Source organism: Patella vulgata, chromosome 4 (genome assembly GCF_932274485.2).
Source record: "Patella vulgata chromosome 4, xgPatVulg1.2, whole genome shotgun sequence".
NCBI lineage: Eukaryota > Metazoa > Mollusca > Gastropoda > Patellidae > Patella > Patella vulgata.
In genome coordinates this window covers 58286270-58309251 of record NC_065882.2, presented here as the reverse complement: position 1 = coordinate 58309251, position 22982 = coordinate 58286270, and the positions used below count along the sequence as shown (strand labels likewise).

The 22982-nt window shown below is 34.2% G+C and overlaps 1 protein-coding gene across 1 annotated transcript in view; it reads right to left on the bottom strand.

Annotated features, from left to right (window-relative positions):
• Positions 1 to 22976, bottom strand: part of LOC126817805 (pikachurin) — a 76200-nt gene extending 53224 nt beyond the window's left edge. The window contains exon 1 of the mRNA XM_050544958.2: positions 22645 to 22976. Coding sequence (XP_050400915.1) covers positions 22645 to 22765 — 121 coding nt within the window. The 5' untranslated portion in view covers positions 22766 to 22976. The remainder of the gene's footprint in view (positions 1 to 22644) is intronic.
• Between the last annotated feature and the right edge of the window lie 6 nt (positions 22977 to 22982).

Genomic DNA, 22982 nt, shown 5'->3' with positions numbered 1-22982 from the left:
AAAAAAACATCCTCGGAACATTTTACCGCCAGCCATATAATCTCTCCTATATTAAGTAAACGAATCAACTGTGTAATACCAATATCAGCGAGGAGAGACACAGTTCCTGGTGGTGGGAATTAAAGTTGAAATTTCTACACGGCACAAAATAGAAGAATCTAATCCCGGATGAAGTTGAACATGGTACAGAATACTAAAACTGTCTGGTAATGTGTGAAGAAAGGATTTATGCTTGAGACGTAGGATGTAACTTAAATATCACCAACTCTAATTTCGTTTTTAGAGAAGACCAGTTTGGCCAAGCGTTTTTAAAGCTGTTTTTTCTCAAACTTGTAGCAAACAATATAAATTGTAAAGTATACAAAATAATTTAATTTTGGGTATTTTCAGATCTATTTTCTTGTTCATCCATCAATGAAAAGTTGAGAATTACTGCCATTGAATACAGGTAATCACAAAATCTGTTAGTCTCAGCATAAAATATTCCAATTAGCTAAAGCTCCCTTGCTTATATACTCAAAGCCATTAAAAACGCAATGCCTATAATTCGTGAAATATTTCTGGTAAACATTTTCTTGGGCTTTCCTATCTTATGGCACATAGGTGAAACTTGTGATTGGTCTTTTTTTGTGGAGTTCTGGGTTTGAACCCAATATCAATTCTCGATAATAATCTTTGTTCGTGCAAACGCAACACTTGTCTTTTTTCACGATTTTAAGCAGTCCCATGTCACACGTTTTGAACGTGCATTCCCTGTACTCTGGCCCTTTAAATACAAATCAAAAATTCAACATTCATCTCTTCGGAAAAATGCCACGCCTTACACAAGAAAACAGGAACAGAGCTATTGGCATACTGGATCAGGGGGCTTCACAGGTAGCTGTCGCCAGACACTTTAATGTCCACCCATCGACTATTGCTCGCCTCACACAATGCTTCCACCCACTGGAAGAGTTGCCGATCAACCCCGACCTGTAACAACCGTTGCTCAAGATCGCCACATCCTACTACAGCATCTGCGCAACAGGTTCCAGTCAGCTACTGTTGGAACACGGCAACGTCAAATCAGCCCTCGAACAGTCCGAAAGTGCCTGGCTGCTCTTGAGTTATGCTGCCGTCGAGCATACCAAGGTCAAATCCTTTTGCATCATCATCAACTTGCCAGACAGCAATGGACTGCAAGAGACTTTCTGAACAATCATCATGTCCGCGTTATGGATTGGCGTGCTACATGTATGTCTCCCGACATGAACCCAATCGAACACCTTTGGGAAGAACATGGACGACGGGTTCGAACTCAAGCCATGCCATGCACCATGAACTGTTGCAGAGTTGGCACAGGCACTCCAAAATCATTGGCAAACAATCCCACAGCGTGTAGTGAGACATCTGTGCCAGTCCATGCCAAGGCCAATTCAGGCATGTGTAAGAGCTCAGGGTGGACATGCCCAATATAACTTCAGCTGACCCCTGCTTTGTTTCATGGTTCTCGGACGTTTCGGTTTTGTGCATTTGTAGTGAATTCTTTCAAGAAATTATCCACAGATGCTTGTTATCTCGATTTTGTCGATTGTTATGTACATTTGTTAAAAGTTGTTGCAGTAAATAAACTTTGAATTTGGCATTGTATTTTTAATGGCTTTGAGTTTATTTAAAGCATTTGTGTTCACACACACAGGATTATAATTGTAAGTAAATGAAACATTTGTCCATTTGGTGGCATTGTAATATCACATGAACCAGTGCATGAGAATAATATACTGTCATCCTTTTCATGTCAGTGATACATTGTAAGAATGTGGTCTATGTCTGAACATTCAGTTCTTACTTATTACACAAAGCAAATTACCCTATCTACATTCACTTAGTTGTACGCAAGTGAATTAGTATCTGAATTTAACTTATACTGATCCAAATGTTTTTGACACCTTAGACAGGTGATGAGGAAGCTATTCCTAACAATTTAGGATATAAATAAAATTTTAATAAAGTTTAATTTCAGGACCAAATATTTATAACTTTCATTTTAACATCATAGCTACTTCATGTCATTTATTTAAATAGAGAGAAAAATGAGGTTTAACATCCACTTAACACAGCCTAGGTCATTTCAAAACTAACATTATATGGTACAATTCTATTTCATTAATTCGCTTGCACGTAGGGGACTTTAGAAGTGGAAGGACCAGGAGAAAACACACTAGATTTGGTAGGGACCCTACTCCTAGACACATACAAGCAAGTATCACTTGACTCAATGACAGACCTTATGGTCCAAAGCAAACACATTAGACCATTTTACCACATAACCCCTGCATAAACTTACAGTATAAACCTATAAATATGCACGAGCCTGTCAATCAATATAGATCTGATTATAAATTTAATAGGCTCTGCTATCAAAATTCACAATCTGACTGTTGACGTCTGTGCAAGCTTCAATTGTACTTCTGGTGACTTGAGATAGAAAGGAATCATAAAAGAATCAATATTATCAACTTTAGGTTAGCTGTATCTGATAGAAATTGTATAAGGTATGAATTCCAAATGAGATTCATATTATGGTCAAGTAGATAACTATATAACTATCAATAGTAGCAAATGATATTGGGGATAAAAAAGGTTCTTCAGTGGACTTAACGGTAATGTTGTCAATCTGATTCAATAAAATCAGTACGTTATTCTTCATAATAACACAAACAAGGATAGAACTACTGAATAGACTGGGAAGTTCCCTTGAAGTTGAAAACCCAAACAAGAGTATGCCATAGCGCTGCTCTCTGGGCAAAATGTCTCTCGCAGCATACTGCATTGCATATGCCTATCTTCATTAGCCCAGTTGGTGCAGAAAAGTAAGATGAAACCCTATTTGGCCTATATATAAGATAGGTTGCCAGGCAACAAAACATACGCCCACAGCAGCTAAATTGTCCGGGCAGTCAACAAGAGTTGTCGCATATTTTTACTTTCTTTTGGTGATGAAAAATTTATAATACACTAAAATCTGATTAAGAGTAACAACTCATGAAGTAATTATCAGAAAATCATTAGAATTTGTTTGGTTTTTATAAAGTTCTGCCCCATGCTAACATTATACGAAACATTTAATATCATGGATTTAGCTGTTAAAGATATCAAAATTCATTGAAAATCAATATGCTTGTTTGTCTTAAGACCTTAAACACTGTATAAATTTAAAGTCAATTGTATATTAACTTTGTCCTCTAGAGCATCCACAAGATATTTTGAAGTGATCAAGTACCATAACTCTGGCAGTAATTATCGGAAATCACTGAAAATCAAAAGTCTTCTTTGTTTCATGACCTTAAACACTGTGTGTAAATTTAAAGTCAATCGGATATTAACTTTGGCCTCTAGAGCGTCCACAAGATTTTTTGAAGTGATCAAGAGCCATAACTCTGGCAGTAATTATCAGAAATTGCTGAAAATCAATATGCTTCTTTGTCTCATGACTTTAAACACTATGTATAAATTTAAAGTCAATCGGATATTAACTTTGGCCTCTAGAGCATCCACAAGATATTTTGAAGTGATCAAGGGCCATAACTCTGGCAGTAATTATCTGAAATCGCTGAAAATCAACAGGCTTCTTCGTCTCATGACCTTAAACACTGTGTATAAATTTAAAGTCAATCGGATATTAACTTTAGCCTCTAGAGCGTCCACAAGAAATTGTGGAACGCCGGGCCGTTGGACGGGGGCGACAACAATATACGGCCACATTTCAATGTCACATGTGGGCGTATAAAAATTATGTGCTTCATGAAATAGTGAGATGGAAAGGTTTTACCCACTTTCTAAACCATTTAAAATAAAGCCCGAAAGTCTATACTTAGACTTAGAGGATTCTCTCACTCTAGTCAAAGGTAATATTTTCTTCTTAAAGCTATTTTGATCATATAAATGACAACAAATAACAATTACTTAAATTAATTCTAAGAATGACACCAAGATATTACTTTTGTCTGGTGTATCTGAGTAGCCTACAATTGGAATCTATAGGTCTAATTAAATAAGAAGTCAGGTTCACAAAATCCCCATTACAGCTCAGGAACACCTTTCAAAATAGGCTGAAATTTCTTATTAATTTTATAAAAAAAAAAAAAATTCATAAATATTGAAATAGTTACATACTCTATATAACAAGAAAATCATTATAGATACATAGCTCCAATTAAAATACAGTAATTGCTTTCCATTGTGATTATTTAAATGTGTTCCAATTACCAAATGGGGTTTAAACAGTATGTACCTAATCATTTATAAGGTGAAATTGACTAGATAATATAAATAAATGTACTAAATAACTGATAATTATAACTTTCAGTTTTTCTTGATTAGCCAGATATAAAAGTTATAATTTACAATGGTTATTCAAGTCTTTGAACACTGATTTTTAAATATCAAACAAAGTACGATGCTACACAGTAGTTGACCCATTTTTTAGTTTAAAAACAAAATATGAATAGGTGCACTGGCTGGTATGAACTCATTTCAATAGAGAATACACCCACATCAATTCATCTTAAAGCATGCCAGAATAAAGGTTAATTAATATTCACAATCAAAACTTGATATAAAAACCAAAAAAGTTCAAAAATTATTTGAATCAATCAAGTTAAAATTGGTACATTTTGGTTTCATACTACCACTTTTACATGACTAATAATTCTATCTTTTAACAAGCGGTTGTCATGCAAGTTACGCCCACATTTTGCAAGCTGCCATGAACAGAGAACAAGCTAGAAAACAAAAGATTTTTCAATACAATTAGGGGCCAGAATCTAAGAAGTTAGGGTCCGATTTGTGTAAAAATCGACAGGAACTCAGATCTTTGGGATAAAAACATTTATTTTAAGTTCCATCAAAATCAGATAACAATTTAGCCAACAGTGAGGCTGAGGTCACCCGCCAAAATAAATAGATGACACATATTAATTAATAGCACATTTATTTTTTTAAAAAGTATCAAGCAATCAAACTGATTATTAACTATACACTACATGTAAGTTTCATCACTCTCTATCAGATAGAATCAAAGTTATCTTGTCCCAAAGCATCGACCAATGAAATTGCTTAGCTCTGGTTAGCTTTAGTTTGAAATGTTAATCATTGAACTGAGTCAAGACATTCACCTAATGAACATCTACATCAAGTTTAAAACATTCTACCTCAATTAAAAGCAGAGTTGTTATGTTCCAAAGTCTTGAACAATCAAATTACTTATAGCCCTGCTTACCCTGAGCAGAAAATGCTCATTATCGATCTTAGTCAAGGTATTGATGTAATGAAACTATACACCAAATTTCATCACTCTCACTTAATCAAAACTCAAGTTATCGTGTTCCAAAGCATCAACCAATCAAATTGCTTATCTCTGTTTACCCTTAGCAGAAAATACTCATCTTCGAACTCCATCAAGACATTGACCTTATAAACACCTACACCTAGTTTGAACATTCTAGCGCAATTAGAAGGAGAGTTATTGTGTCCCAAAAAGTGTGACAGACAGACAGACAGACGAACCCATTTTAATAGACCTCTAGAGGGCCCACAATTTGGTACAGCATACTTTTACACTATTTGCATACAGGGACTGGCCATTAAGTCAAGCAGTTTCGGTCAGATTTTCACGAACTCTGCGTCATTATGGTGTAACAACGATATATTTGAACAGCTTTTAAAATCAGATAAAAATTGTGACCTCTAGAGAGTCCACAAGCTAAAAACGTGATTTAACACACAATCAGGGGGCCATAATTCAGGAAGTTGGTCAGATATGTGCCAATATCGAAAGGAACTGAAACCTTTGGGTTATAAACATATATTTTAAGTCATCAAAATTGGATAAAAATTGTGACCTCTATAGAGTATCCAAAGCTAAAAACATGATTTTTCGTTCAATCATGGGGCATAATCCATGAAGTTGCGGCCCGATACATGGCAATTTTCTTGGGATGATATTCACAGCTGTCAATGAGATCGCTCTAAATGGTCTTTATTGTGTTAACGATTATGTGTCATGGTATTGTTCACAAAGATTATCTTATAACTAAAGGATACATGTAACTAAACAGTTTGTCAATCATTTTGGGCAGGGTTAAAACTTAAAACTTAAAACTGAGGATTGATATTTCTTTACAAACTATATTTCTATATGTGTATCTCTCATCATCTGACCTTCCCACCTGTTCTATATTAGTTGATATCAGATGTTTATTAGAGCATGTATGTATTTATCTTTTGATAAATTACCTAGATATACCTGTTACAGGCGTTAAAATCTCAACTTTAGTTTATTAATGTCATGTCAAATCACACTTATGACATATATGACATATAAGCTTATATGGGTATATTTATTCATGCATGAAGGTGATAGTTAAATACATGTATGTGATGGTAATATCACCAACAGTTCGGGTCTATTCTTCGTTTGAATACGCACCCAGGTGGATACATATGTTTATACATATGGATGAGCTAGGATTGGGGTGTATATAGCTCATTCGTGGAGAAGTATTCTGGTGAAGGTGGTCACTGTACATTAAAAGTTCAAGTCAAAATCTGTTTCAATATTCCTTTATATACAGTTAAATATACAAGATCATATCAAGGGCTAATAAATGACTCAACCCTATCTTCTATCTCATCTGATCTCCCTTGTTTCTCATGTCTGTGTAGGGGTCTTTTAAAGAAACTAATTTGCATACAGACAAAATAGCAATCATTTCAACCAATTAGATTAAAGATAAAATTAGAGATAAAAATATATTGTAACGAATCAAATGTAAGTTAAATTAATATATAAATTTCATTGGTTAAAGTTTTATAGTAAAATATAATTAATAGAATCAGTTAATAAGCTTTAAGGGATAAATAAAGTAAAAGCGTTGACACTTGATGGGCACTGATCTGACTGCATTGTTAATTGTATAACCTTTGCATCGAGATGTCTCTTAATAAGCCTATTGGCACCCAAAGATTATAATAGTACAGTCAAGATCATTCTTGCATTAGGCAATCACTTTAGGAGGCTTAAATCAAAATATTAAAATTTAAATCAATGACAGACAGGCTGATAATATTGAAGTCAGCCACATTGTCTGTATATATGAATATAGAATTAAGAAATAAATTATGCATTCTTTAAATAAAATTTGAAAAAGAAATCAAAATTCATATCACTATTCGGTGATAAATGCCGCCAGGCATAGTGTTACAATCATATTTATTACTTTATTTTCTCTACTTAAAACCGTTTTTTGTATATAATCCTTCATAGGACATTAACAGGGAACTTTTCTGTATTAACCGAGCTAATGAAGACCAGTATACGTAATAAAGTGTTCTACAAGTGAAATTTTGCCAGGGCGGCAATGCTCCAGTCTATTTCTTATTTTCATTTCCAACTGTCTGGGGAACTTTAACGTGCTGCCAATGGTATATACACACGGCACCTTGGTTTTTAACACCAACCAAATGACTGGATGCTTTTCTTTGGCAGGCTGTCTATCCTGCATCACTGAAAGGAGGAAAACCATGACCAGCTTTGGTGTCCAACACCAGGATTAAATCCCTGACCTCCTGGTTAGTGAGCCAGCGCCATACTCACTGAGCCTATTTTGCCCGTATATTCCGGACATATCCTATACGATTTTCTAACCATCCGACCAGGAATATGTCCAACTGGACATCAAGATATGGTAAATAATATTCAATATTCCAAAATATATTGACCACACGGAGTGTATAATTACCTACTCATCTCGATTACTGTTGATAAAAGACTGAATTGATTAGGTAATTAAGTGATCAAAGTATTTATCTTGTTATACAATCTATACCCCTACCTTGGTTAACTTTTCATCAATCCAATTCTGCTTTGTCGGACTAATTATCAATCCATTAAGAGTGATTAAAAACTTAATCTACATGATTACCTTTTTTTAATCTCCTTGGTATCAGCTGACAGCCATGTAGAAACTAGTCATAGATGTCACATATACTTATAGTATATAACACCCCAAATCAATTGACTGTCAATGTGTCATTATAAGTTACAAAATGCTTTGATTCTTATTTTCTGCCCAGTCTTCTACCAAGCGTAAACGTGATGATGCTGACACACCCGTGTCCACTTTTTCTACTTCAATTTTATCTGTAACCATTTTACTTCATAAGAATTGCTATGTGGTCCCACCTGGCAACCTACATGTAGTTGCCATTTCATAATATTTTAAGTACATGTATTTCCCATTTATCGACAACAAAATGTATCCATACAAAACGTTGCCTATTATTAAAACTATTAATAAACACCTTTAACTTGTTTTCCACAATGAAACTACATCTTTTAGGACTCCATATAGAAGTCACAAGCTCGCTGTTGCATGGACAGCACCGCTCACCATTTAATGTAGTTTCTATCATCTAGAAAAATATTCGACGAATTTCCTCCTGTTTTTCATGCAGCCAGACAACATGACGACATGCACAATTTTGAAATAGTATCCCTGGTTTCCCCTCTAATGGAAATGGTACCATTAGATGTTGACTTGGCATCAAATCTATTTGATTAAATTTCATTTCCTCCTGTTTTTCATGCAGTCAGATAATTTGATCAAGTATCTACTATTACTATCAATACATCTTAATACCTGACAAAGTCATCTTACATTACCCTCTATAATTGGAATAATTCTCTCGTTAGTACAAAGGTCACATCTAATGTTAATATCCGTGCGAAAAATTTGCAACTCAATCTTAGATTATGGCAGTTTATTGACAGATTCAGCGGGATCAAGCCATTAAGATAACTGTGTACTGAAGATAGAATTTAATTTCTCAATTCGAGAACTCATTTTATCTTCTCCTAGCATCAAGATTGTAAACAAGTCAATTTGTTAGTATTACATGTACATGTACATGAAAAAAATTGATCTAAAAACTATTTTATGAATTCATGGAATAAGCATAAAGTTTGAATCAAAAACCTGAACATAGATATAGTCTTAATTTTCAAAATATTGATACAAATGTTGTCAGGAAACAGAACAGCAGATGTGACATCAAAATAGTGTGAAAACTACACCAATTTTTGAGCCATATATATAAAAGTACCGGTATTCAAGCATAATTCATTTTGATCTTAAGTTGTGAACGACCATTACGCAACACTGAGTCATTTGTATAATAATTTAATGGAATAGTGGAAGGTGTCTCATTTCCATTGCTAAGTGGTCTTTCTCTAAGCTAGAAATCTACATAATCTAACCATTTCTTCACATCCTATCCATAAAATCTACCCATACGTCAAACTCTGTCTTATCGCGAGACATTTCTCCCCAGGAATTATTGTGGTCACATATGCGAAAACTAATAAAATAAGATAATGCTGAAATCCATTCTACCGACAGATTCTCAATCAAACACAAGTTAACTTAATTCATTTTCATGCGCTATCCCGTATGTCAAAATCTAAGCAAACCGTTGAAACTCAACCCAATTATTGGCAATAGAACTGTTGATGTTAGCGTGAGATGTAGAAAGTGTTACTGTAGCCAACGGTTACAGACAAAACGGCACAAATGAAATTTTGATGTTCTCTTGTCTAATTCTGTGATCAGTTCAATAAAACATATTGGTTCACCAGATCTACTTTCTACATGTACTTACATGTAAGACTTTACTACTTTCTGACGTAGACCACATAATGTTAGGCATGACCAATAATAAAAGAAATGGACCTGAATAGAGCTTTTAAACATTAACAACACTTATGTAATTTTAAAACATGTTACTTTTGACTTAAATAGACATTCTTGTGCAATTTGTGAGGAAGACAATTCAGTTTGCATTCAAATGTATAGAACAAATCGATTAATACTTTTGAGATATTTGATTATCAGGAAATTACACTCTAAAAAATCTGTTAATCTATTAAACACATCCCTTAAGTTGCTCCTCTGTTAACTTCTACTAAGGTTTGTCAACAATATATCTATAGAAAATAGACTAGAAACAGACTACTGAACTATTTTATTTGAGATACATTCCCACAAAAGTATTTATTAGGTAGTTATTTTTAATAAAAGTATATATGGCATATTTGGTATATATGGAAAGTATATGTAGAGACAATTCTTACTAGAATAATACTGGATTCCCTGAAAGAACATCAATGAGGCACCCACAGGACAAAGATGGAAAAGGATTACTAATGTTAAGGGGCACTTCTTATGTGTTGTTGATCTTATGGCTAATAAAATCACATTTCAAAAAATTATTCAGAATTTTTTGTAGAACAGGGTTTGAATAGTACAAGATGGAACTGGTAAAATAAAACGAAATGTTGGTAAAATTTTGAAGTGCATGTGTCAATAATGTGCTGAAAGCTATTTTGGATTTTGATTGTTCTAAATAAATTTTGTTTTTTATTTTTGTTTATCAATTTACCCTGAAGAATTAGAACCTTACAGATCATGTATTCTTAACAATTTCAATAACTTTATTTTGTGAAAATCTGTGGTCAACACATAATTCTATATTTTTATAACATAATAGAAATTTAGAAAATCTTTGATTGGTAGTCTACAGGTACTTGGCCTGAAGGGCTTGTAATATGTTGCGGACTTTTCGTACAGTGATGGGTGATATCCAAAGCATTGTGACATGGCTCTAATTGTTAAGTGCCCCTGTAAGTCATATACCACATCTATCTACATGTTATTCTTTAATAACTAGCTATTTTAAATGGTTTATATAGACAAAATATTGTCAAACATTGTCACTTAAAGTATTTAGTGCTAAATAATTAATGTAAATTTGTCTGTATGAGAAACACAAACTCATTACAAAGTCTCAAAAATCCAATTAACCACATTCAGACCTAGAGATTTAAATAGATTAACCTAGAAATTGCATGTTGACTCTTCCCATTTTGTTTTTCTATGTTGGAAGACATGAAGATCAAGTCAATAAGAAAACAACTTTTATTACAAGTCATTAATATTTGTCACTAGTTCCTCTTTTCTCCCTTATTGCCACCAGAACTCAACTTTCACTGATAAATTCCTTTTATTGACCAAACTTGTGAAACGATAAATAAATTTAAACCTTTCATGACACAACTAGCTTTATCGGAACTCGCAATTCAACATTTGGAGTTTAGCCAATATCTCTTCTGTACAAATAATATTAAACATCTTTGCCGGTGGCTTCAGTCCACATAATAACACCACCAGTAGCATGTGAAGAACACAATCAATGAAGCAAACTTTGTCTAATCATCTAAGCTAAAACATCATTTAGTTTCTTGTTTAAAAAATCCCTGATCAAATTACGTTTACTAACAGAATATGTTTTTGAGTGCATCATTCATCTTTCCACTGATTAAACTTGATCTAAAATGCCATGGATTAAAGATCTCTTCAAGTGCACTCACGATTATCTTTTTCTTTTAATTTGAATTTTTGAACTGTAAATAGGAAACTGTTTAAATGAACCAGAATCTGAAATAATCTACCCTACATGATTTTAGTATTAATATGATCAGAATGTAATAGAAACCAGACAACAGTGAGGTTGATGTCCCCTGTCTTAAATACCAAAATAAATAGATGACACCTATTTGTCACATTATCTTTAATTAAAGCACCAACCAATTTAATGCTTATCACTCATCTTGGATGTATGCAGAAAATGTTTATTATCAAATGTACAGTAGTTACAGTATTGATGTAATAAAACTATACTCTCTCTCTCTCTCTCTCTCTCTCTCTCTTAGAAAAGGGAGCCATCAGGACTTTCTGGCCTAGTCCCTCTTTGTCAGTGGTGTAGGATGGACGGACAACGTATAGATGTTTTGACTTTGGATTGGACGAAAAACAGAGGTCCTGTGTACACATTGACGTGCACGTAAAAGATCTCTTGACAGTTGGAATTTGAAATAAGACTAGTCCATAATGTCGCTGTCCATGCAAAACTTCCCTCATAGCACACTGCATGGTGTATGCCTGTCTTCATTAGTCCAATAGGATCAGAACACTAGGACATTGAACCTCATTTCATTTCATTTCATTTCTATTAGAAAAAGATAGGTTACCATGCAACAAAACATAAAACCACAGCAGCAAAGCCGTCCAGGCAGTCGACAAAGGTTGTCGCATATTTATTATTTTGATAATCGGGCATTTACAAGACACTATAAATAAACTGATCAAGAGTACACCTAGTTTCATCACTCTCACTCAATTAATCATAGCTAGCTTATTCCAAAGTCTCAACCAATCAAATTGCTGACCGTTGCTTATAGCCCAAGCAAAAATTTTAGTGAAGATCTTGATGTAATAAAATTATAAAACAAGTTTCATCACGCTCACTCAATTATCAAGTTATCCTGTTCCACAGTATCAACAAAATCAAATTGTTTATCTCGGCTTATCCTAAAAAGAAAATGCTTTTATATATAGGCCTATCATGAGAGAGAGAGAAATGGGGTTTAACGTCCACTCGACACAAACTAGCTCATTTCGGGACTAACACATGGTTCAATTTTATTTCAATCTTTCGCATGCGCGTAGGGGTCTTTAGGAGTGGGAGGAAACTGGAGGACCTGGAGAAAACCCACAAGGTTGGTCAGGTGACCCTACTCCTTGTCACGTACAACCGGGGAATCGAAACCCCACCAGTTGACTCAATGACAGACAGTATGATACAGCGCGCGTGCTAACCATTCGGCCATCCAACCCCCCAGGCCTATCATGGAACTTAGTATGACACCAAAAAAAGTCTGTTGGACAGGAAACTATGAACTGACTACAAAATAAAGTCTGATGGACAAGCAAAATACAGAAACAGTGAATTGAGTACAATAGTAATATTTACTGAGATGCAATGTAACATCCCTGATTTGACTGAAGTATTGGAAAGACATAATGGTGCTGAAATGTAATTTTTGGCACAATTGTGGGCTTCACATTTAAGAGACCATCAAGAACCATCCACAGAGGTCAAAACAACTTTAATTACAATGGAAGTAGGCACATGAGTCAAAAGTCAAATGTTAGTAACAGTGTTGGTCAAAATTGGTTCAAAGTATGGTAAGGCCATCTAACACCTAGTCCAGCAGAGCATGATCAGGATGAACAGTGTAGTACTGATGATCACATGTATAAATTACATTTTGTACCTTAAGACCTCCAATGATTGGCTGGAACTGTTAATGTGTCTGAGATAAACTTGTAGATCATATACATTTACCAACTTTACAATAATTTTTGATTATTAATGGCCATTCTTTCGTATCAATTCAATACACCTGTATATATTATTCATACAATATATATCTTAAATATCTATATTATTTCTGACACTCGAAATCTACCTACAGCAAGCTTTACCCTGGACAGAAGCAATTAGCACAATTGGTTTCTAACAATATAGGAGATTAATTTTGTCACGAACAAAGAGCCAAAGGTTTAAGCCAAACCAATAAATGAAAGATCCTATCTACCATTGATTGGATACATGAAATGACAGCTGTATTCTCCTTATTTCTCCATCATCCAGTCAATTCTGAATGTCTATACAAGTAGGGTAGTCACGTTTATTGAGTAAATCCATGTTGTTTACTTATAAAAAGACATGATATTTTACCACATTTGCCATCACATCTCATAACTAGCCAAAATAATTTGTAATTAATAATTTTAACATAATTTATCAACTATTTTCAAAGCACTACATGTATATTATAGCAAAGAATAAATGTATAGACCAACTTGGAAATCTTTATTATACAATGCATTTGAGAATATTTAATTCATAAAACATAATATAAACATACCTGATATTTATGTCAAAAATGCATATCTTTAAATTGCTAAATTCTATGAGTTCCAAAGATTTCATGTTAAGTATATACATGTACCTGGATCATTGTAAATTTTGCTTTGACATTTCATGGGCAAATATAAACAAAATATGTACCCTGATGACAAATTGGTAAAGTTATTGGAAATCAATGAAATTAAATTGGATTCTTTGCCTCCAGGACATAAATAGTGTGTATAACTTTGAAGTAAATACTATAGGATGGTAGCTTTATCGTCTGGAGCATTCACAAGATTTTTCAAACTGACCAAGGGCAATAACTCTTAAAAGCATCATAATGAACCAACTACCGGTACATGTAATTAAAATTATACATGCACATACATGCATTGAAAACAGCTACTTAGCTACTAATGCTCTAGAAGAATGATTGATTTGTGATGAACAGGCTTCAAAAACCTGTGAAAGATAATGGATGCTATCTGGATAATGGTATGATTTTAAAGCATGTGCTGACAGAAGAATGGAAAACACAACCCATCTCCTTATTACTTTATTGATCTTTATTACAACTGTAACCTACTTAATGCTTTCATCTCCCATGTTTTCTTAATGTCCCTTATCTGTGAGAAAACTAGCTATAAATGTAGAAAATACACTAATTATCTGATGTCAGATCCACCACATAGAACGTATATATAAGCTTATGCATGTTGGTCGATCACAATTATTTCAATTCAAAAGGGACACATAGGGATCTTTGAGGTTGAACAGGAAACCCTACTCTTTTTCACGTACAAGTGAGGAATCAAAACCACACCATTTGAATCTGTGGCAAATCTTTTGAATTTTGATTCAATGGAACGCATTAACAATTCAGCCACCCAACTCCCATCACAAAGAAGCATAAATGAAAAATAACATTACATATACGTATATTGTATGAGAATGATCTTGATGTAGGAGATAAGAAAACATGGTTGTCCCCAGGTGAACTGAGAATGAGTCTGATGAATTGGTAAGAATGACATGTACTAAATTTGTGCATAAAATATAAATATACTCAGGATTTACTCTAGAAAGCACTATTTTACACTGTCAGTTTTTCAAAACAATTTCTTGTGTCAGCGGGGAGAAAAAAACAGGAACATTCTAGATTGGGTCCCGTCTAGATTGGGGGACCCTCACATGGCCGTGCTCAGGGACCTCTAGCCCCTAGTCTGTTCCTGTGTCTTGGGCAAACACTGAGCTTTTCATAAACTAGGATTAGTTTTTACAAAATCTTTATTTTACTGGAATTGTTTTTACTGATGACCTCTTCAGGAGACCCAATGGTTTTATTTGAACAAACTAAGGATGATTACTACCAAATTTCAAAGAATGCATACAATCAGCCATTCTGAAGAAGAAGATTTTGTATACAAGATACGTCCATATTTTGCAAGATACGGACAGAAACCAAACTATAAGGCTATTTTTTTAACCATCAGGGGCCATAATCCAGGACCAAGATTTTGGAACACCACAGGACCCACTCTCTGGTTCAAGCCGACTCCACCCCAAACCATTATGTTTGGACCCCCTCACGAGTCTCGTTCCATGACACATTGGTCAGAATAACGGTGGCCACGTCGAAGCAATATTCTGGTCCTGCCATCTGCAGTTGATACGCAATACTGACTCTCATCTGTGAACAGAACAGTTCTCCATTGCCTGTGTCGCCAGTTCTGGTGTTGTTGGGCAAACTGTAGACAGTCATGTCGATGGTGAGGGGTGAGGATCGGTCCACGGTAGTCTACGGCAATGGATGTTCTCTCTCGTGATGTCAGAGCACTGTATCGATACTGATGGGTCTTCCAGGTGTTCCCACTGTCTGACGTGCTGTCTCAGATGCCTGTGTGAAGGGATTCTGCACATGCTGTCGCACAACATGGCGGTCTTGTCGCCTTGTGGTAACCCTTTGTCTACCAGTTCGGCGGCGATCATCCGTGGTGTTGGTGGCCTGAAAGCGTTGCTGAAGCCTGTAGATGATCCGCACATTGACCTGGAAGTGATTAGCAACGGCTAGGGCAGTGTTGCCAGCGTCGAATCTTCCAAGCGCCTGGTTCCTCTGAGGTGTCGTGAGTCGTGGCATGCTGCTGACGTTGTAGTGTGAATGATTTAACCAGGTATGGGGTGCACTTTATAGGGCTGGTCCCGGTGAACAGCACGTGGAGCATGAGTTACATGAAAATCATGGAGAACACATTACTATCTCAGAAGTCAGGTTGCGTTTTTGAGAACATTTCCTGGGTTCAATTCTGTGTTTGGGAAGGAACCTTATTGCACAGGTAGAGTTGGATATGTGGTCACAAATATACAATAACAACATTTGTGAAGTTTTATGCAATGCGTCTATTCAGAGTAACATACATATTGTACCAACCTGACGTTTCTTTTGCTGCTTAGTATATGTGCTTCATCGAACAATTAGGGGCCATAATCCATGAAGTTATGGTCCGATACATGCCAATATCGAAATGAACCAAGATTATTGGGAGATAGACCTATATTTCAAGTTTCGTCAAAATCGGGCATATAAAAATCTTAATAACTACATACTACCCTGGCAACATACATGTACCTACCAAATTTTGTGAAAATGATCAAGCAGTTCAAGAAAACAGTCGAAATTGACTAATTGTTTACGCCAGACAAAGGGACAGAAATGATGACATACATGTACGTCCTTTGGACCAATGGCATGATGGGCTAAAAACCTAAGCATAGAAAAATCAATGATTTAATTTCACCATTCACCATTAATATTGTCTAGTCAATTTAAGAAATGACCTTTGTGTGTACCTGAACGTCTTATCCTATATAACAGATGAAAGAGCAGATAATCAATGATTTACTACAGTACTATAGAGTGTGTGCATTGTACAAGACAAAGAGAATGGAATGAAATCATGTATTGTACATGTACATGTACTGTAGTAGGCTACCTATTGGTAACTTGAAAGAGTAACAAGATGACGGATCTAAAATTTATCTGCCAGTGTTAAGAGTTGATTTATCATTATCATTCAATAAAATGAAATCTACATGCTGGGTCATAATTATAAGATTTCACTGAAACTCAACAACAGAGTCATTCTTTCTGGTACAGTTGTTAAATTATTCTGCTTGAAGACTAAATTAAAGGATATAAATGTACTTTAAGTTGATGCAGATTCTTTATATTTTTATCATATCCATAATAGTTTCTACCATCATAGGCGTAGGAGCCGGGGGGGCAACGAAAAATTCGACGACCTTTTTTTTCTATTAACGTTTAGAGAAAAAATATAACTAACTTGTTTCTATGAGATCCACACTGCCCGAAAAGTATTTTCTCGTCTTTTTCTTGTCCACGCATGCCCGAAAATATGCCTGAAGCTCTCTTATATGTATGCCCGAAAAAACGGTATTGATTTCGGGCAATTTTCTCTTATGCCCCCCTGAATTACTTTGAGCTCCTACGCCTATGTCTACCATGCTCAACCCATAGCACAAATTGATTTCATTTCTCTGTGCCGTCATGAGAGTAAATGTACTAGTCTTCAGTTGAACAAATTTCTATGTGTATTCCATTCACCCAAAGCCACCGGTATACAGAAGGTTTTGTATAAAATTTAGTGACTGGTTGTTTTCTGGAAATGGCAACTTATACCTTGTTGCCGTTTGACAGACAGGTAGTAACTGATATGAGAATTGCACAATTACTACTTCACCTCTTCTCAAAACAACGATATATATCTGTTCCTTGCCAAATGGTGCTGATGAATACTTTAAAAAATGTCAAAGTCTCCTGGCGGTTTGTGATCCAAAGAATTACTTTTTGCCTTTGTTAATGAAAATTATTTAAAACAGCACTGAAGTTTTATAGCTTTTTTGAGCAGGTTCAGTTTAATTCAGTGGAATAGTAAATTTCCTTTCAAAAAAGACACATGCTTGAATAAGAAAGTAACTGAAATGAAATGGGGTTTAACGTCCTTCTGTTCTGCTCCAACTGGGCTACTGAAGACGGGAGTAAATGAAAGGTCTCCAATCATAGCTAAAACAAACATATCCCAGACATGTAGACTAACATTTTTAGCAATAGCAAGACTTAAATTTGTAGGTAACAGTTACCCTGTTGTGGAATCTACTACATGTACTTTAACATTTAAAATATAAAGGATCAGCAACTTCTCCTTTAAAAAAAGTAATGACAATGGTTAAATCCTACTTGTCTATACATGTAAGAACAAGATCAGGTCAAACAAAAACCACAAAATTTATTTTGTAAAGCAATGTTATAATAATGAGAAACAATAATGATGCTCACTGTGCATCTATATTGTCACCTCTGGTTTTACTACTGACATCTTTATATAATAGTATTTTTAATAGGATTAGGATACAGACCAGACAGCTTACAATACTGTAAATAATAAAATAAGCAATAAGAAAGAATGAACATAATTTATTGAGTACCAACTTTAGAAAAGCCAATTAAAATCCCATTTTAAATTGATACATACAAGTATGTAGGTACATGTGCAGACTATTGACATATTGTAATAGGTGTTGTGCTATAAAACTCTCATTCATTTTTTTGTTGTTCTTACAGAAGGGAGTCCAATTGAAGAAATCTATTCCCTTGGTATTTTATGCAATTAACTTGTCTATAAATCTTAAGCGGCTGAACTCAGAGAAAACCCAGGAGACTGTCTCAAACAATAATGAACCTTTATTGAGAGAAGAAAACATATCAAGTTTTAAATGGAGAAGTCACAAGTACATGTACTTCCTATATGAATAGGTACATGTTGGGTCAGCGCACATACTAAAATTACATATTCCTTCGGCACTAGTAATTATTACTATAATCATGTAGGTAATCACATTATAAAGTCATTATCATTATTAAAATAATGATAAATACATGAATATAATGGAGGAATGCTATGATAATGTTGGCCATAATTGTCATTACAAAAAAATATTTTCAGTTTCAAAAGGTGAAGGATGGACTAGTGTACATGTAGTAACAATATGACTCAGGAAAAAATTGTAAATCAACATCCATGTACCGGTACATTGACACAGTTTCATCTCTTTATCAACTTTTAGATGTTTTCCAATAAATTGATTTATAGAAAGCAGACAATTATGACAGATGGACACAGAAGGGGTCATTTCGAGTGGTCAGACATATTATAATCATAACTCATCTCATAATTACTGAAGCAGCTAGACACTCATCAATATACACAATACAATCACTATATTTACACTACAGACATCATACTGGTTACATGTGTTATATTCAGCTAATTTTATAAACCTTAATATTTGATGATTCTATATTAACCTTATAGTATTTGATGATTTCATCTGGTGATTTTTAATACATTATCATGCTACCAGTACCATTTTCATTTAGACAAACCATTTTACCATGGCAAATACAAAATATATGATGTTCTGTTGATCATTAAAATCTCATTAAAGAGAACATGACTACTGTACCTGGTTTCAAGCTAATTAATACTAAAGTACCTGTTATTTTCATTTTCAGTGGTCACTCCATGAAAATCTAGAGAAATTTTAAGACTTACATGTATTCTTGACCAGTGAAATCAGTCTAATAGCGGCTTTCAACCTGACCAGACAGTCAATTAACGGTCTCACTAGTTATCTTTGACAATCAAACAAAGAAGTCTTTTGTTGGCCTCTTAGAATTACTTACAACATTTCAGAGAATTATCTAAATCAGTGATGGCCAAACCTGGATGATTAGAATGGCACATTGCATCCTTGTGATATAATATAATAATGTAAGCAGTAAGCCTACTGATTATTTTTAGCGATTTCATTGTCTTGTATTTAGTGAATTTTGTTAATTTGTTTTCAAATAAAAATATGCTTAATGAACCCAATTAGAAATGATTGATTTTGTTCTGCAATCGTCCTGTAACTGTTACAAATGTGTATTTAATACCTGTGTGACGAGTGGTGCCAGGTATCTGCTCCAGCAGTGTGTCCTAGGTTCTTGCCAGTTTACATTCGATGCCGAAAGACATGCGTTGTATCTACTTTATGAACATTGACAGTTTTGTACTTTTTGAAAATAAAAGGCTTTGATGCGTCATTTGCATTTTCGCTAAAATATCAAATTTCTCAAGGCTTAATACACGCTAAATATGAACTCAGACTAATAACATGCCTTCCCATGTATAAATAGGGTGATTTGGTGATATATTTGAACTAGAAACATATTCAAACTAATTAAACATACATTATGCAAGAGCTAAATCTGCCTATTGCAGATCTTTCTTTAGACCTGAAATGTTATCTAAATTATTAATTAGATATTAATTAACTGATCCAGGCCATAATCAACTCGCGATGGCAAAGGATTTCTCCGATATTAAATAGATTAGAACGGTTCAGCCATATTTTGATCTAATTTGAAATGGAGGAGCGAGACTTAGCTTTGAACAACCAATACGGTGGTTGAAATTATTGCACATGTCTTGTCAAACCTTCAAAGGCTAATATCTTCACTCGCAATAGAGAATTTTGAACGAAATTTTCAAATTATTCATTTTACTTGATCTATTTTTGAACTATTATAGCAAGAATGGCTAGCTCTTTTTCTAAATCTTACATAACGTATCTTTATTATATTAATCATTTGCTTCAAATGCCTCTCAAAACATGGTATTTGCAAGAAAATATCCCAAGCTATAAAAATCTAATTAAAGAAGACATGTTTGTGTCATGTGACCTGACGGTGGCGGAGGAAGCAGAAATCATTGCATATATATAAGACGATATTGTTTTTAATCGCTGTCCATTTACCATAAAGTCTATGTAAATTCTGGGATTATCCCTTGCTCACTTCTTTTTCTGCAGTTTAGTCTCAGAATCTGTTGTACGTTTAAGTTTCTCACTTTTTCCACGTCCACTCACTATCAAGTTTACCAACATATACTTTACGGGCTCCCTAATATAATGAAAAGAGGTCAGACAATCTATGTGTGCTACCTTTGACATCACTCGAACAGGCAGCCTTAAATTGTCAGACTGCCAATTAGTGACACTGTCTCATTTTTGTCTTGTGCAGGCTTCATGGGTGTTTTTCAGAGAATCCAGTATTTTTCTAGTTAAATTGGACCTCTCTACTTTCTATATACCAAAATTGCCATACTTTTATTGGAAATGACCACCCGATAAATACTTTTGTGGAAATGTAGAGTATATCTTCAATAATAATGTAAATGTATATTACTACTGTATGTGCCTTTACATCAAACTTGATAGATATCAACCTGATTTACAAGAAACAAACACTTTTAAATCATAATTGTCCAACTTTAGAAAAAAAAGTAATAAGCCTATGAAAGCTTGAAACAATACATGGGCCTCTTGCTTTTACATGTACATGTAGGTTATGACAATTGTTTTGCATGAAGTGGAGTATGCTTGATTTTTCTAGAAAGTCTTAATCAACAATAATGCATGCTAAACTCTTGACAAACATAAAACAATTAATTCTATTAATATATGTTTTTTTTGTATTTATTCTATTTCATATAACTTGTGATAAGCATAATACTCAATACGCATCAGGGAATACTCCTCCACATATACATCAATTATACAATAAACCACACTTTATCTTTGACATATTGTTTATTGTACCATTCAATATCCCCATACAAACAGTGCAGAGTGACATAATTCACCTTCATATCAGCATATGCTGGAATATTATACAAGACCCAGGGAGATAGACATTTAATCTACTGGATATTCCGTTGTGGATTGTTTTATATTCAAAATATCTTCTGGATATTATAAAATAATGTGGGTTGAGTTTACATTAATTGTTATTGTATAATATACATGTAAATGTAATTCATATGAATGTATGACAGCAATCCTATTGACTATGAATGAGGGGAGAGGTCTACAGGTTTAAACATAAATCTATAATTGGTCTGCATTATGTGCCCTAATAATTAGGTAATAACAACAATAATTGAATAATTAAATTAACATAATTAAATTTAGAATATAAAATTAACCTGGCATTATGGCATTAATCCTTAAGAATTTCATTATCTAGAGGGCCTACAAATAATTCATTCAAGTTAAAAAAAAAAAAAAAAGAAAAAAAAAAGAAAAAAACAACAAAAAAAGAAACTCGATCATTTACAAGTAGTTTGAAACAATTTTATAGTTATATTTGTCAATATTAAATATTTCTAAATTCAGGAAGCTGTACAGGCATGCCACTGAAACAGTGTCTGTGGGAGTTAAAATATAGTTATTTCACACAGAAAACTGTTGCAGCACTCACATGACCTGCAAAGCACGTGCCTTAAAATAATCGATTCTTTCTGAACATTACAACACATCAATACCAATTGAGCGTAGCAACTATGTCACGCAATTCACGTGCGCTTCCATTCAATTAACTCGGTGTCAGGAATAATGGGAAGTTGTTGCAAATGTCCAAGCATTAAAGTCTTCTTTGGATATTCTTTTTTATTAGTATTATTCTTGTATTTGCTAATATTAAAACTAAGTTGGGTGTCCTACACGGGACATATAGGCCTATCTACATGTATCACTATAAATGAACGACATGTCAACAGTATTAACGTTATCTTTGAAGATAAAAATCCTGACTTCAGACATAATATTACACTGTTTCTAAGATTATAACGTGTGTTATATAGATAACATTAAAACAAATATAAGACTTACCGTTAAAGAAAGCAACAATTCTTTCCGGGTGCTGTGAAGATGACACCGATACTGTCAAAAATGTGAGGATACTCCATAGTACTAGAAATACATGTTGAATTTCTCTACCTTTAGTCGCCATTTTTACCGATACTATGCAATTTAACTGTTATATTTATGCAGCATTCACACACTATTTGTGTTTTTTATATTTTACTGTTAAACAACATCAACAGGTAGTTAATTCGACATGGTAAATGACAAAATTCTCGTGCTTCCACGAACTCAAGTCATTCACTGTTCTGACAAAGCGCTCGAGCCAAGAAGACGTTTTTCGTCACTCGTAGCAGAAACGGGGC